The sequence below is a fragment of the Chrysochloris asiatica genome, unplaced genomic scaffold (genome assembly GCF_000296735.1).
Source record: "Chrysochloris asiatica unplaced genomic scaffold, ChrAsi1.0 scaffold00029, whole genome shotgun sequence".
NCBI classification, from domain to species: Eukaryota; Metazoa; Chordata; class Mammalia; order Afrosoricida; family Chrysochloridae; genus Chrysochloris; species Chrysochloris asiatica.
The window spans coordinates 15,964,846-15,980,652 of NW_006408547.1; the positions used below are offsets into that span (position 1 = coordinate 15,964,846).

The following is a 15,807-nucleotide window of genomic DNA, read 5'->3' on the forward strand; positions in this document are numbered from 1 at the left end:
ATTCCAGATCTTTGCACATTTTATTTTAATATTTGGCTTTATCTTCTCAAGCTGATCTTTGAAATATTCTGTTCAGCTCTTGGACCTCCACATTTCTTCCATTTGCTGTAGCATCTCTATGCTGGAGAGAAAGTTTCAGAGTCTCTTCTGACATCCATTTTGACCTTTTCCTTCTTTCTTGTCTTCTTATTGACCTTTTGCTTTCTTCCTGTATGATGTTCTTGATGTCATCCACAACTCTTCTGGTCTTAGATCTTTAGTGTTTAATGTATCAAATCTGTTCTTCAAATGATCTCTAGATACAGGTGGGATATATTCAAGGTCATATTTTGGCTCTCACAGACTTCTTTTTATTTTCTTCAGCTTCAGTTTGAATTTGCATATGCATAATTGATGGTCAAGGACTTCATTCTTCTTGGATCAACTATCAACACTCATGGAAGCAGTAGTCAAGAAACCAAAGGACATAATGCATTAGGCAAATCTGATGCACAAGACCTTTTTTTTGCACAAAACCTTTTTAAAGTGTTGAAGAGCAAAGATGTCAGCTTGAGGACTAAGGTGCAACTGACCCAAGCCATGGTGTTTTCAATAACCTCATATGCTTGTGAAAGCTGGACATTGAATAAAGAAGACTGTAGAAGAATTGTTGCTTTTGAGTTATAGTGTTGGAGAATATTGAAAGTGCCATGGGCAGCCAAAAGAACAAAAAGATCTGTGTTAGAAGATGTGCAGCCAGAATGCTCCTTGGAGACCAGGATGGCCAAAATTTATCTTTTATTCTTTGAACATATTGTCAGGAGGGACAATTCACAGGAAAAGAACCTCATGTTTGGTATGGTGGAGGGTCAGAGAAAAAGAAATACACCCCCAGAGAGATGTCTTGGCCCAGTGACAGCATTGCTGGTCTCAAGCATGGCAACAATTTTGTGGTTCCCCAGCACTGGACAATGTTTCGTTCTGTTGGGCATAGTGTCACTATGAATTAGTATCGACTCGATGACACCTAATAACAACAACAATAACATTAAGCACTAATTCCTATACTAAGAACCCTGCTACATCACCCATGATTCATTTCTGGTTGCATCATTATATTGGAAGAGAATATTGAAAGTGCCATGGACTTCCAAAAGAACCAATAGATCTGTTTTGGAAGAAGCGCAGCCAGAATGCTCCTTAGAGGCCAAGATGGCCAAACTTCATCTCATACTTTGGAAATATTGTCAGGAAAGACCAGTTGCTGGAGAAGGATATCATGTTTGGTAAGATGGAGGGTCAGAGAAGAAGAGGAAGACCCCCCAATGAGATGGACTGGCCATGTGGCAGCAGCAGTGGACTCAAGTGTGGCAACAGTAGTGAGTTTGTCCCATGATTGGGCAGTGCTTTGTTCTGCTGTATATGAGGTCACTATGGGTCGGTACCAACTCAACAAAAACACCAATTGATGGTCTGTTCCACAGTCTGCCCCTGACCTTGTTTTCACTGATAATATGGAGTTTTCCCATCGCCGTTTTCCGCAGATATAATTAATTTGATTTCTATGCATTCCATCTGGTGAGGTCCATGTGTACAGTCATCTCTTAGGCTGTCTGAAGAAGGTATTTGAAATGAATAAATCATTGGTTTTGCAGAATTCTATCATCTGTTCTCCAGTATCATTTCTGTCACCAAGGCCATATTTTCTAAGCTCTGATCCCTCTTCCCTACTCCCAACATTTGCATTCCAATCACCAGTAATGATCAATACATCTTGATTGCATATTTGATCGATTTCAGATTGAAGAAGTTGGTAGAATTTTTCTATTTCATCCTCACTGGCTTTAGTGGTTGGTGCATAAATTTGAATAATAGTGTTATTAACTGGGTTTCCCTGTAGGTACATGGATAGTATCCTATCACAAACAGCACTGTACCTCATGATTGATCTGGATATGTTCTTTTTGACAACAAATGCAACATCATTCCTCTTCAGTTTGTGATTCCCTGCATAGTAAACCATATGGTTGTCAGATTCAAAATAGCCAATACCAGTTCATTTCAGCTCACTAATGCCTAAGATATCAATGTTTATACATTACATTTCATTTTTGACAACTTCTAATTTTCCCAGATTCATACTTCGTACATTCCATGTTTCAATTTTCAGTGGATGTTTACAGCTGTTTCTCTTCATTTTGAGTTGTGACCCATCAGCAGATAAAGGTCCCGCGGGTTTTTCTCCCATGGGCTTTACTCCATTCACGTCATCAAGGTCAACTCCACTTTGAGGAGGCAGCTCTTCCCCAGTCACATTTTGAGTGCCTTCCAACCTGAGAGGCTCATTTTCTGGCACTATATCTGACAGTGTTTCTCTGCTATTGATAAGGTTTTCAGTGACTAAATATTTGGAAGTAGTTTGTTACTCTTTCTTCCTACTCTCCCTTCATCTGGACACTCGTCTGAAACCTGTCCACCATGGGTTGCCCTGCTGGTATTTAAAATACCGGTGACATAGCTTTCAGAATCACAGCAACTCACAAGCCACCACAGTACGACAAACTGACAGATGAGTGTTGGCCGTTTGGGTTTAAGTGGAAACTTGTATTGGCTCTTGCCTGGATTTTATAGGGTGTGATTGTAGGTTGACTTTCTGATTACAATTACTGTCTCTTCTTGGGTGACATAGGGAGAGAAAGAGACCCCTGAAGGTAAAGCGGGGACCAAAAAACAAGACAGCAAAACACAAAACAAAACAGATTGCATACTATAATCTATAATTGCAGAAAAGAGAGAAAAAAATTCTGTAGCAAAATATGAGTATGACTTTAACATTCTTCTCTTGGCTTCATGCCTTCAAGGCTACCTGAGAAATTTCAAGATGTCACTTTTGGTCCTTATGACATAACTCAGTATTTAATTTTCATCCTGTTTCCTTTCAGTCTATTTCTCTCCCACTCCATAATTCCCATTCAGGCCTTCTTCCTATTGATAAACTGATCAGGGCCAGCTGTAGCTGTTTTGGATGGCCATTTGGTTTTAAGCCGTGCCATTTCCCTACTTAGATTCTGCTGAGCAAATCCGTGCGCATGCATATTATAACCCTCCAGGAGTTGGGGGTGAGGGGGGTGTCCACCTGCTCAGGCACACTCTGTAATCACCAGAGGGGAAGTGCACAGACAGTGAGAGATCAGTGAACACAGAGGAAAAAAAAAGAATGTCTGTGCCTTTACTTCCAAGGATCTGTCAGATCTCTGTGGTGGGAGCGTTCCTCTGATCGGCCAGACTTTAGCTCAGGCTTTCTCACCATCAGCACTGTCGACATTTACTGCTGGATAATTCTTGCTTCCTGTGTCCTGTACATTGTAGGGTGTTTAGCAGCAGACTAGCCAGTGGTGAAAAATAAAAATGTCTCTATGTAATGTCAAAAGTCCCCTGGGGGAACTCAACAAACACCTCACCTCCTCAACCACCACTACTGAAGAACCATTGCCCTAAGTTATATAGGGAGATTTTGTATGCAATAAGGATCCCAGTTGGCAAAGTGGTGAAATAACCCACTTACGAACTAAAAGGTTAGATATTCAAACCCATCAGCTGCTAGGTAGGAAAAGATGTGTCAATTGGCTTCCGTAAGGATTTATCTTCTTGGAAATCGTATGGAATGGCTCTACTCTGTGAGTTCGAATTGACTTGATGGTCATGGTTTGGATTTGTACAAGGGGATTTCTAAAAGTTTGTGGAACAGTTCCATTATATTTGCATTCTATTTTCCACAAACTTTTTAAAGCTCTTATAAAAATGTATAATATATATTAAATAGTTTCTATTTTAATAAGAAGCTCTGGTAGCATAGTGGTTATGAATCAGATTGCGAACCTTAAGGTCAGCAGTTCGAAACTACCAGCTGTTCCGCGGGAGAAAGATGAGGCTTTCTGCTCCCGTAAAGATTTACAGCCTCGAAAACCCTGTACAGGGTCGCTATGGGTCGGAACTGACTCTAAGGCACTTAACAACAATATTTTAATACTGGTAAACTATGTTCTGGGACTAGTGCAAACTATACTTAAAACTTTAGGATATGTAGGAACATCTGGGAGTCCTGGTGTGGCACAGTAGGATAACCACTGGACTGATAACCGTATGGTCAAACTCCCCAGCCACTCCTCGGAAACCCTCATGGGTCACTATGAGTTGAAACTGACTCAGTGGTGCTTTACAAGAAGAAAAAGGAGTATCTGAGTGTTTAATGTTTTGATATGGTCACTTAAGTCAGTCTCTCTTTTCATCCAATTTCTATATAAGGAGTCTTCAAAAAGTTTGTGGAAAATGGGGTTAAAAGCTAAAGGGATTCTCCCATGGACTTTTTGAAGTCCCTTGTATTAGAAAACTTGGTAGCTTATAACACTGCCTTAGATTCCTCATGGTGTCATAACAAAATACTGCAAAGTGGTTGATTTTAAAAAACAGAAATTAGTTTTCTTAAGTTCAAGATATTGTTAATTGTGGGTTTTGAGAAGACTTGTTCTTTTGTCTCTCTCCTTCTTTATCTGTGAATGACAAGGTCATCTTTGTCATGCCTTGGCTTATCTATCCTCCCATGCTTTCCTCTTCCTGTGCATAACCCTGGGCTATGCCTGCCCCTCTGTTACAAGACTACTCAAAAGGGATTAGCATTGGGCCTGACTCTTCTCCAGTATGACTTCCTTAATTTAACTGGTAACAACTCTGAGAGCTGACTTGACAGTACCCAGCAACTACAACAATAACAACAACAAACAAACCTTAAGGTGAAGACAGGCATTGCCAGAAAATGGAATCTGATGTCATTTTGGAAGCATGTTCTTTTAGGAAATCTCTGGCCTTTTCCTTAGGTTCTTCTCACAGACCCTTATGTTCTCCTTCTCATAGCTTCTTTCTCTGTGTGTCTCTCTTGCTACCAAAGAGCACATCCCCTCCATGCTCTCGTGTGAGTAACAGTATTCTCATTATTACTTATTCTTATGCCCATGCCAGCCATGAGGCATGAAGAGGTGTCACTAGCCAGCTGCATCCATGGTTCAATCCTTACCCACCCCAGAGCAAGCGATAGCCTATGGCTCATTTCCAGACCAGAATGTTGGGTCGGAAGATGTTTTACATGAAGCAGCTCTTGAAAATGATAAACTTAATGATGAGTATTTATATATAGCCTGCCAATATGGCTTCTCATTACCACATTATGAGTTCACATTTAGCTAAGATTGAGGGAGCCAATAAAACCATTTCTCTTTTCAAAGATCAAGTCTTAAAAGCACTTACTGACCTATCAGTAATGCCAGACAATAAAGTCATATTAAATGTATTAGAAGGTAAACAGGGTAAGGAAAATTGCCCTTTGGAAAATCTGGAATTCATTGTTTGAATATTTTCCTATGTCTATTCATCAGACAAACTAAGTCTGTAGGTGATCCAACAGGAATGTTGTAATACAGAGACAATTGAACTTCTATAACTGAAATCACACTTCAGTTTCAAGTGTCATGGAGGCTTTCTACTGAATTTTAAGAGGCTAGAGTCCTTAACCCTGTACAGGGTCGCTATGGGTCGGGACCGACTCGAAGGCACTTCACAACAACAACAACAACAGAGTCCTTAAGAATCAAAGGAGCTGTGTAAACTTGATTCATCATCATTTGCACGTAAACTGCAAGAACAGAGAAGGGCTCCACAAATTAAAACCGAATAGGTGTCTCTTGTTTAATGTGCAAAATGAGAACACAGTGATTAGAAGCTTTGAACATGCACATAATATGAACTCTGGAACCTGGAGACACTTCTTTAATGAATAATTTAAAATTTAGTTGAGTCAAAGTATTCTTTAAAGGAAATTATTTTCATGGTCATGTTTCATCATTAGTAATTATGCTCTTTCCTTTTATTACAGGTAATGTATGAAATTGTTGGAGCAATTGAAAAAAATAAAGACTCCCTTTCACAGAATCTTCTATTTGTAATGAAAAGTAAGTTTTTTTCTTTTTCCTTATTCTGGTAAAAAATGCCACATATTCCTGATTTCTCTGTTGAATGTTGCCCTATAAAATTATGCTACCAGCTACAAGATAATTGAGATATTTTTTACACTCTAATGTGCAGAATAATAACAAATGTATCTCACTACAGTACACATTGGTTACAATTTAATTTGGAGTCCTGTAGAAACCTTAATTTAACTAAGCTTTTAGCAGATAGAATTGTAAAACACCTTTACTACTTTAGTGGTTTGAATATGAAAAAGCTTTTCTGTGAAGACTAATGAAGATGAATTTGGCTTCTCAAGTTATTTAAGTTACTGCAGGGCAAATTTCCGGACTTAAGATGACTCTGGAGAACAACTAAGAGGGGTATTTACGTCTTACATATCTTTCTGTTATAAAATACTAAGACTCACTAAGTAAAAGAAGAATGAATTATTTTATTTTCTGATTTTATACATTTGTATATAAGCATATACAGTCCTGGTGGTGGTTGTGTGCTATCAAGTTGGTTCTGACTCATGCCAGTCAGGCACAGGGTTTTGAGGAGCATCTGGTGAATTTGAACCACTGACCTTGCACATATGTATATATTGTTGTTGTTGTTGTTATGTGCTGTGGAGTCGGTTCCGACTCATAGCGACCCTGTACAGGGTTTTCGAGGCTGTTAATCTTTATGGGAGCAGAACGCCTCATCTTTCTCCTGTGGAGCAGCTGGTAGTTTCGAACTGCTGACCTTGCGGTTCGCAGCCCAATTCGTAACCACTACACTATCAGAGCTCCTTTATAATTCTATACTGTATACACAATGTATTACATTGATCTATAGTATATGATAGATACGTAAACATATATGCAAGTATGTGGTGCTGCAGCATAAGATACTGAACCAACCTCAAGGTTGGTATAAACTGCATGGTCACTGGTTCAAACTCATCAGCTGCTTCTCAGAAACTCCATTCAAGGTCACTATGAGTTGGAACCAACTCTTTGGCACGTAAGAACATCAACAACATGTATATACGTAAGAGGTCCTTGGTGGTGTGATGGGTTAATCAATGGGCTGCTTACTAGAAGGTTGGGAGTATGAACCCACTAGCTGATCTTTGGGAGAAAGATGAGACGATCAGCTTCCATAAAGATTTACAAACATGAAAACCCTTAAGAGAGTTCAACTCTGTCTTACAGGTCACTGTGAGCTGGAATCGACTTCATGGCAGTGGGCCAGAGGGTAGACATACATATTTGCATACATTGTGTACATATGTAAGGGGATCTGGTAGCTTAGTGGTTACAAATTGGGCTGCTGACCTTAGGGACAGCAGTTCGAAACTGCCAGCTGTTCCATTGGAAAAAGATGAGGCTTTCTGGTCCCGTAAAGATTTACAGCTTCAGAAAGCAGAACCAATTCCACGGTACATAACCACCACCACCACCACCACCGTGTACATATGTGTTGTTGCTAAGTTCTGATGCATACTGACCCTGTATCAGGTTTCTGAGGCTTTAAATCTTCACAAGAGCAGAAAGTCTCATCTTTCTCCCAGGGATCAAATCACAGACCTTATCACTTACAGCCACAACGTTCCAGTGTATGTGTAAATATGTATATATATGTAGACTCCTGGTGTGGCACTGTAGGATAAAAACTGGGCTTTGACACAAGGTTGGTGGTTCAAACCCACTAGCCACTCCTTGGAAACCTTATGATGGGTCACTATAAGTTGGAATGAACTCTATGGAACTTGTTGTGGTTGTTGTTGTTAAGTGCCGTCAAGTTGGTTCTAACCCATAGCAACCCTGTGTAGAGTTTCCAAGGAGAACCTTGTAAGCTTGAACTGCCAACCTTGCAGTCCAGTGCATTATCTCACAGCACCACACCAGGATTAGCAACATGTTGCTGTTTAGTGTCGTAGAGTCATTTCCAACACATAGTGACCCTTTATAGGGTTTCCAAGGAGCAACTGGCGAGATTGAACTGCCAATCTTGCAGTTCAATCCAACTTTGCAGGCCAGTGTATTAACTCACAGCACCACACCAGGACTCCTAGCAACACACGCACACACACACACACACATATGTATATATATACACACACACAGAGAGAGCGAGAGTTGTGGTGTAGCTCCCTGGACTGTGAAACACAAGGTTCACAGCTCACCAGCAGCTTCTGCTTGGAAACCCTATACAGGGTCACTATGGGTCAGAACCAACTCGATGGCACTTAACAAGAACAACAACATATATATGCATCTATATGCAGGGTCACTTTGAAATTCAAGGTCAGCAGCTCAGGCTCATCAAATGCTACTTGGAAACCCTACACACAGGAATTGCTATTAATTGAAACCAAGTCGATGGCATTTCAGAAGAACAACAAAAATGTATATGTATAGAGAGAGAAAAGAAAGAAACGAGAGTCTTCAAAATGTTCATGGAATAATTCCATTTCTCCATGAACTTTTTGAAACATATATATTTCCATACACAATTCTACCTCCTCTAGTGATATATTCATTAATAGCGGTTCTGCAGTGATTCACATTTTTCGAATAACCTTTTCAGACATGTCGTGTTTTGTGCTTTAAGTTGTTCCAAGTAAGATAGAGTCATTTATCTTTTCTGGACAAAGGAGCATATGATAGCCTTTCATGAAATCGGTAGATGCCTTTGAGCTGGAAATCAGACATTCGTAGCAGACTTCTTTCTGGTTTGAGGAGCACATTTGCCTTAAATTACAGCAGCACAGTGACAGTATATTGTCACTTATGGAAGACCACTCTGATAGCCCCCAGTAACTGTGCTTACTGTGAATTCTCTTAGTATAATTAATGATAAACATATGAAGTGAGGATAATATTATATAGAAATAATTAATTGGAAAAGTTAATGCTGTTGATTAACATTGGCATTTTCTTCCCTCTCATTTTCAAGTCTTTAATTTTCACTTATAATGCACTTCTTAAGCCAAAATATGTTTTATCCAATTTCTACTTTATTTCAAGGTTATAAAATTTAAAAACCCATCTTAAACAACATTACATTTACAATTAACATAACTCCCTTTTACAATCATTCCATTAAAAAATGTGCCATTATTACCATTTTTATGTTTACAATGCAGTGACAGTAATATTCACTAAGCCACAGTATTTCCTGAATATATAATATATACTATGTTTTAAACAGAGCTCTGGTAGCATAGTGGTTATGAATTGGGCTGCGAACCTTAAGGCCAGCAGTTCGAAACTACTAGCTGTTCTGCAGGAGAAAGATGAGGTGTTGTACTCCTGTAACGATTTCCAGCCTTGGTAACCCGGTACAGGGTCACTATGAGTCAGAAGCAACTCCACGGCACATAACAACAACAACAACAATATTTTAAAAATGAAACAGTGCCGTTTTCTTCATATTTATGTCTCACGGTGACAGAATATGTTGCTGTTCTTAGATGCTGTTGTGTCGGTCCCAACTCATAGGGACCTAATGCACAACACACCAAATCATCACCCAGTCCTGCGCCAATCTCACAACAGTTGCTACATTTGAGCCTATTGGTGCTGCCATTGTGCCGCTATGGCAAACCATCTCATTGAGTGTCTTCCTCGTTTTCATTGACCCTATACTTTGCCAGTAATATGTTAGGGAAAGAAAAAAAAAAAAAAAAGGTTAAACAAGTGAGCAGAACAGAGTTAGATTGGTAACAACAGGGCACCTGGAGATCTCCAAGAAACCTGAAAACAAGCCAAAGGGACAAGAACCTTCTAAAACTGACAGATAGCCTTCTCCTACATCCAGTGCCCTCAATTCATACACTTCTAGCCTCTAAGAAAATAATTTCCTGTTTGTTAAAGCAACAAATCCTATGCAACTATTCAGTGAGGCAAGAGCAGTACAGTGGTAACTACGTCTACCAAAGCAGCAATTCAGGATACATTTTACTTTGGTGGTGATTATGTGCCATGGAGTCGGTTCCGACTCATAGCAGCCCTGAACAGGGTTTCTGAGGCTGTAAATCTTTATGGGAGCAAAAAGCCTCATCTTTCTCCCACGGAGCAGCTGGTAGTTTTGAATTGCTGACCTTGCGGTGTGCAGCCTGATTCTTAACCACTACGCTATCAGAGCTCCTTACATTTTACTTTAGAAGAAATAATAATTGTTTAAAAAATATAAACCCACTTTTCAGCTGTTTTTGTGGCTTTTACAGACAGTATGAAACACAATTTTTTATGTTAAAAGAGGATGATTGACATAAATGCTCACCTATAGTAACTCCTGGAGTCTTGGTATGGCACTGCAGGTTAATGCACTGGACCGCAGAGCCTGTTTACACTGTGAGGTTGGCAGTTCAAGCTCACCAGCTGCTGCTTGGAAACCCTTATACATGGTCGCTATGGGTTGGAACAGATTTGATGGCACTTAATAACAAGCAGCAGTCAAGAGATCAGATGACGTATTGCATTAGGCAAATCTGCTGCACAAGACCTTTTTAAAGTGTTGAAGAGCAAACATGTCAGCTTGAGGACTAAGGTGCACCTGACCCAAACCAAGATATTTTCAATAATCTCATATGCATGTGAAAACTGGACAGTCAATAAAGAAGATCGTAGAAGATTTGATGCCTTTGAGTTATGGTGTTAGAGGAGAATATTGAAAGTGCCATGGGCTGCCAAAAGAACCAACAGATCTGTGTTGGAAGAAGTGCAGCCAAAGAGCTCCTTGGAGGCCAAGATAGCCAAACTTCATCTCTCATATTTTGCACATATTGTCAGGAGGGACCAATTGCTGGAGAAGGTTATCATGTTTGGTAATGTGATGGATTGACCAAGTGTCAGCATCGATGGACTCAACATGGCAACAATAGTGAGGTTGGCCCAGGATCCGGCCATGTTTTGTTCTGCTATGCATAAGGTCGCTATGGGTCGATACTGACTCAATGGCACCTAACAACAACAACAACAAACAACACAGTAACTCCCTTGTGAGCACCTCAAGAGTGGGTATCTATCTACCTCTTGGTTAAATATAACCTGCAAACCAGATGATTTAGCTGAGCACTCCAAGTGATATATTAAAACTTATACTAAATGGCCCAAAAAATTGTTAAGGACAAAAAATAGCACTATTTCCTTGACAAACTGTTAGGCATGCTTAAAGCCTATTTCTTCATATAAGCAACATCATTCTAAGAGTCTGAAAAAGTTTCAAAGGATAATATGGATCTCAAAAATATGTACATTTGGAAAATTAGAATGTATGTCCAGATGGGGGTAGGAGATCTTGTGAGAAAAATGGACCTGAATCTATAAAGAAAGGGCCAGAAGGCAATATGATGGGGATGGTATTTATTGAGGAGTAGCCCTCAGTTTGTGTTCCATCAATTGCCAGATCCTTGTTCTTTGCCTATGCCTTCAGTGTACCTTGGACATCTGCCTTTAGTGTCGTCGAATCTTGATCATATGCTACCTCTTGAAATGGTGGACCACCAAACATTTCTTTTTGGTACAGTGACTCTCTGTATTGTTTTCATCTTCTTTTGAGGATTTCTGCATCATTCAATATTTTGTCCATAGAATCCTTCAATAATTCAAGTCAAAGCTTGAATTTTTTCCTTCAGTCCCTCAACTCAAGAATTGTTAAGTGTGCTCTTCCCTTTTAGTCTTCTGACTCCAGGTTTTTGCACATTCCATTATGATATTTGACTTTGTCTTGTCTAGCTGTCTTTGAAATTTTGTGTTTTACCTCCTCATTTCATGTATTTTCTTTATCATCTCTACGCTGGAGAGCAAGGTTTAGAGTGTCTGGCATCCGTTTTTGTTTTTTACTTCTTTCTTGTCTTCATAATGACCTTTTGCTTTCTTCTTATATGATGCACTGGATGTAATCCCAGAACTCTTCTGGTCTTCGGCCATTAGTGTCTAATTCATCAAATTTGTCCTTCAGATGACCTCTAAATTCAGGTTGGATATGTTCAAGGTCATAATTTGGCTCTCATCGACTTGTTTTAATTTTCTTCAGCTTCAGCCTGTATTTGCATATGAACAATTGATGGTCTGTTTGCAGTCTGCTGCTGAGCTTGTTTGGGCTGATAATATGGCACTTTCCGACAATCTCTTCCCATAGATGTAGTCTGTTAGATTTCTGTGTATTTCATCTGGTGAAGTCAGTGTGTAGTCATCTTTTATGGTGTTAAAAAAAAGATATTTGCAATGAAGAAGTCACTGGCCTTGCAAAATTCTATCCTGCCATCTCTAGCGCCATTTCTATCTTGAAGGCAATATTTTAAAACAAGAACCCTGCCTCTTTGTTTTCAACCTTTGCATTCCATATTGAATATTGAGACATGATGAAGAGCACAGAATATTGTCAGATATAGTGTTGGAAGATAACATCTCAGGTTGGAAGGAACTCAGATAGAGTTGACTGTTATGACCTGAATGGTGCTCTGCGTACCAGCTTTCAGGACCTTTATTTGCTGATGAGGCAAAATTCAAAATGTGGAGAAATAGCTGCAAACATCTATTTAAAACTTTACCATAGAATTATGAAGTATGATTCTAGGAAAATTGGAAGTTATCAAAAATAAATGGAATGCATAAGCATCAATAGCCTAGGCATTTATGGACTGATATTGGCCATTTTGAATCTGAAAATCACATGGTTTACTATGCCGGCAATGATAAATTAATGAGGAATGGATTTACATTAATCTTCAAAAACAACATTTCAAAATCTATCTTGAAGTACAACGATGTCTGTGTTAGGATAATAGCCATAAGCCTATAAGGAAGACCAGTTAATACAACTGTTATTAGAATTTACACACCAACTACTAAAGCCAGTGATGATGAAATAGAAGAATTCTAAGAACCTCTTCAGTCTGACATTGATCAAGCATGCAATTAACATGTATTGATCATTACTGGTGATAGAACATATATGTTTACATATGCATAGAGAAAGTGAGACTATGATGATTAGTAATAGTTCAACTCAGGGTCACTATCAGTAAATACTCAACTCAGTGGGAACTGACTCCATGGCACTTAACAACAATAATAATAGTTCAAGTCTGGTTATCTTTGTTGTTGCTCAAGTGTCATCGAGTCTGTTCAAACTCATAGCAACCCAGGATAGGGTTTCCATGGAGTGACTGGTGAGTTTAATACAGGTCATTATTGGCTTCCTTGGTCACCTGTCAACAAGCTACAATAAAATGGGTAGTTGATAAGAACAGAACTTTTTTTTTTTTTAAATCCTTCTCACATTCCTGGAGGCTGCCAGTCTGATTTGTATTCATTTGTATTCATTCTTTCTGAGACTTTGAGGGAGACTGCATTGCATAGTTTTCTCCTAGTTTGTAGTAATTTCAGGTGTTTCTTGGCTTACATCAGGAGCATTACATGACATTCTTCCACTACGCCATCTCTGTATCCTTTCCTCTTTTATAAGCATGCGGGTTATCTAAGGATAGGACCCATTCTGTTCCAATACGATCTCATGTTAACCAAACTGCTAACATCTTTAGAGTTTGTTTTTCCAAAGAAGACCACATTCACAGGTGCCGAGCATTAGGAATTCAACATGTCCTTTTGGGGATCACAATGTAATCAGATCAAGCCCTGTATTTTAAAGTCATTCTTTTGTGTATGCTTGCTGACAAGTTCTAAGAAAAAAGCTGAACTCAGTTTTATTCTAAATTATTTTGGATATAGGTATACCTCTAAACAAAGGGAAAACATTTAAATGTGTCTTTATATAATTGTATTCTATTAGAGGAAATAGCAAATTGTTTTGTAAAGGAACTGAGAATGAATATTTTAGGTTTTTCCAGCCCTAGGTCTCTACTGCAACTGTTTAACTGTTGCAGTGTTTAACTGTTGTAGTGTGAAAACAAGGAACTCTGGTAGTGTAGTGGTTACGAGTCAGACTGCTAACTTCAAGGTCGGCAGTTCGAGACTACCAGCTGTTCCATGGGAGAAAGAAGAGGCTTTCTCCTCCCATAAACATTTACAGTCTTGGAAACCCTATGCAGGGTCGCTATGAGTTGGAACTGACTCCATGACTCCACGGCGTGTCACCACCACCAGTGTGAAAACAGCTGTTGGAGTTACCAGTTGTCTTCATGTCATCTGAGCCGTGAAGATTCCATGTGTGTTAGAGGAGAACTGTGCTTCATAGAGTTTTGTTTTTTAAAAGCTTTGATAGTAAATTGAGTGATAGTGTACATGACATAATACCAGTTTTGCACTCAACCATGTTGCAATGATTATAATCATATGAACAACCAAAGGGAAAATTTTGCAAGACAGCCTGCTGGCCACCAGCACACAGCCTTTCTCTTCCCGTGAGAGTAGAGTCCTTAAGAGCTGCTCTATGTCTTTTTGCTATCACCTCTGTCTCCATCTCTGGTGTTGCTGCTTCTCTTAGGGTCCCATGTTCTCCTTGTGTTCTTCCCTCTTTGTTGTCCTAGGGTCCTCTGTTGCTAGAATGTAAGATTAACTATTTCCTCCCTTTTATTACCCATCTTCTACCTTTACAGTTGTGACAATCACAATTAGTCATGATAACAATTCCTCACTATTGAATCAAAAGAATTCTATCCCCATCTCCTTTCTCATCTAGACAAGATGAAAACCATTTAGTGGGGATTTACCGTCCCTGGCACATTCTGAAACTAAACTCCCTCCTGAAAACTTGCAAGCTAGCCACTTTGTGCCTTTATAGCACACCCATTTTAGGTAGCCAATGTCTAAATTGCCCATCACTATCAACCCTGTGTACCAAGGGCATAGGCTTGATCCTTGATGTGAAGACTCCTTCTCTCTTAGTTGGTAGTTTGAGCTATTACATCCATAGGTAAAGGTCAAGTTCATTCACTTGTAGCAATTTATACTTGCTTTCTGTATCAAATTTCTTTATCTTCCTCTAGTCGAGTTCTTATCATCAAGTGGTCAAAGCGAGGTCACATGGTACGATCTGCAAGTTTGGAACATGTCACTCTCATTTTTAGCCCCCAGTAGCTACATCAGTGCCCATGGGCTCAGGAGTTCCAAAGTCTACCTTTATAGTTTTCACTGGTTTATTTATGTGTAAGTAGGTCGCTAAACCATTCTTCCTAGGTGACTCAATCCTCCAAAGTTTCAGTTAGCAGTTAAGCATGTTAATCATTTGCACCCCCCAGGGACTCCAAAAGTAACCATAAACTTTACAAATAAATGGGACTGTGATCCAATAAAACTTTATTTACAAAAATTGATAGTGGGGGACTTCCGGTTTGGGAATGGAGACTTCCGGTTTGGGAACAGGAGAAGCAGAGTCAGGAGGCTCCTCAGGCGGAGGTACACACACACACACACACACACACACACACACACACACACACACACACACAACAGAGAAGGCGCTTTCCTGGATCAGCTCCAGAGGTTTGGATCTAATAGAAGCGGTGGGGGGAAAGCGTCAGTTTTTTGCACCTGTTGGTGGAGAAATCTGACCGTGGAGGGAAATCAATGATTTCTGAATTGATCAGGGTGAGTAAAATCCAGACTATTAAATCAGATTAAGAGAAAATACAAAATTTCACTTTACTGTGAATTATATTGTTAATAATTATTGAATCCTTTGTTTCTGTGCTGCTCTTATCATATCATCCTACCTGATAATAAATTTGGGGCATCAAAGTTGGAATTTTCTGCATTATGAGCAGAAAGACTGTATACATTGTTTATAAAATTCAGTGAGGTGTACTTGCCATTTCATTGTATATGTTATATGCCGTGGAGTCGGTTCCGACTCATAGCGACCCTATAC

The 15,807-nt window shown here is 39.4% G+C and overlaps 1 protein-coding gene across 1 annotated transcript in view; it reads left to right on the top strand.

The window, feature by feature from the left end:
* The window catches only part of MYO16 (myosin XVI), a 912,243-nt gene that overhangs the window by 646,986 nt on the left and 249,450 nt on the right, over positions 1 to 15,807 (top strand). Inside the window, exon 23 of the mRNA XM_006851537.1 lies at positions 5,906 to 5,981. Coding sequence (XP_006851600.1) covers positions 5,906 to 5,981 — 76 coding nt within the window. The remainder of the gene's footprint in view (positions 1 to 5,905; positions 5,982 to 15,807) is intronic.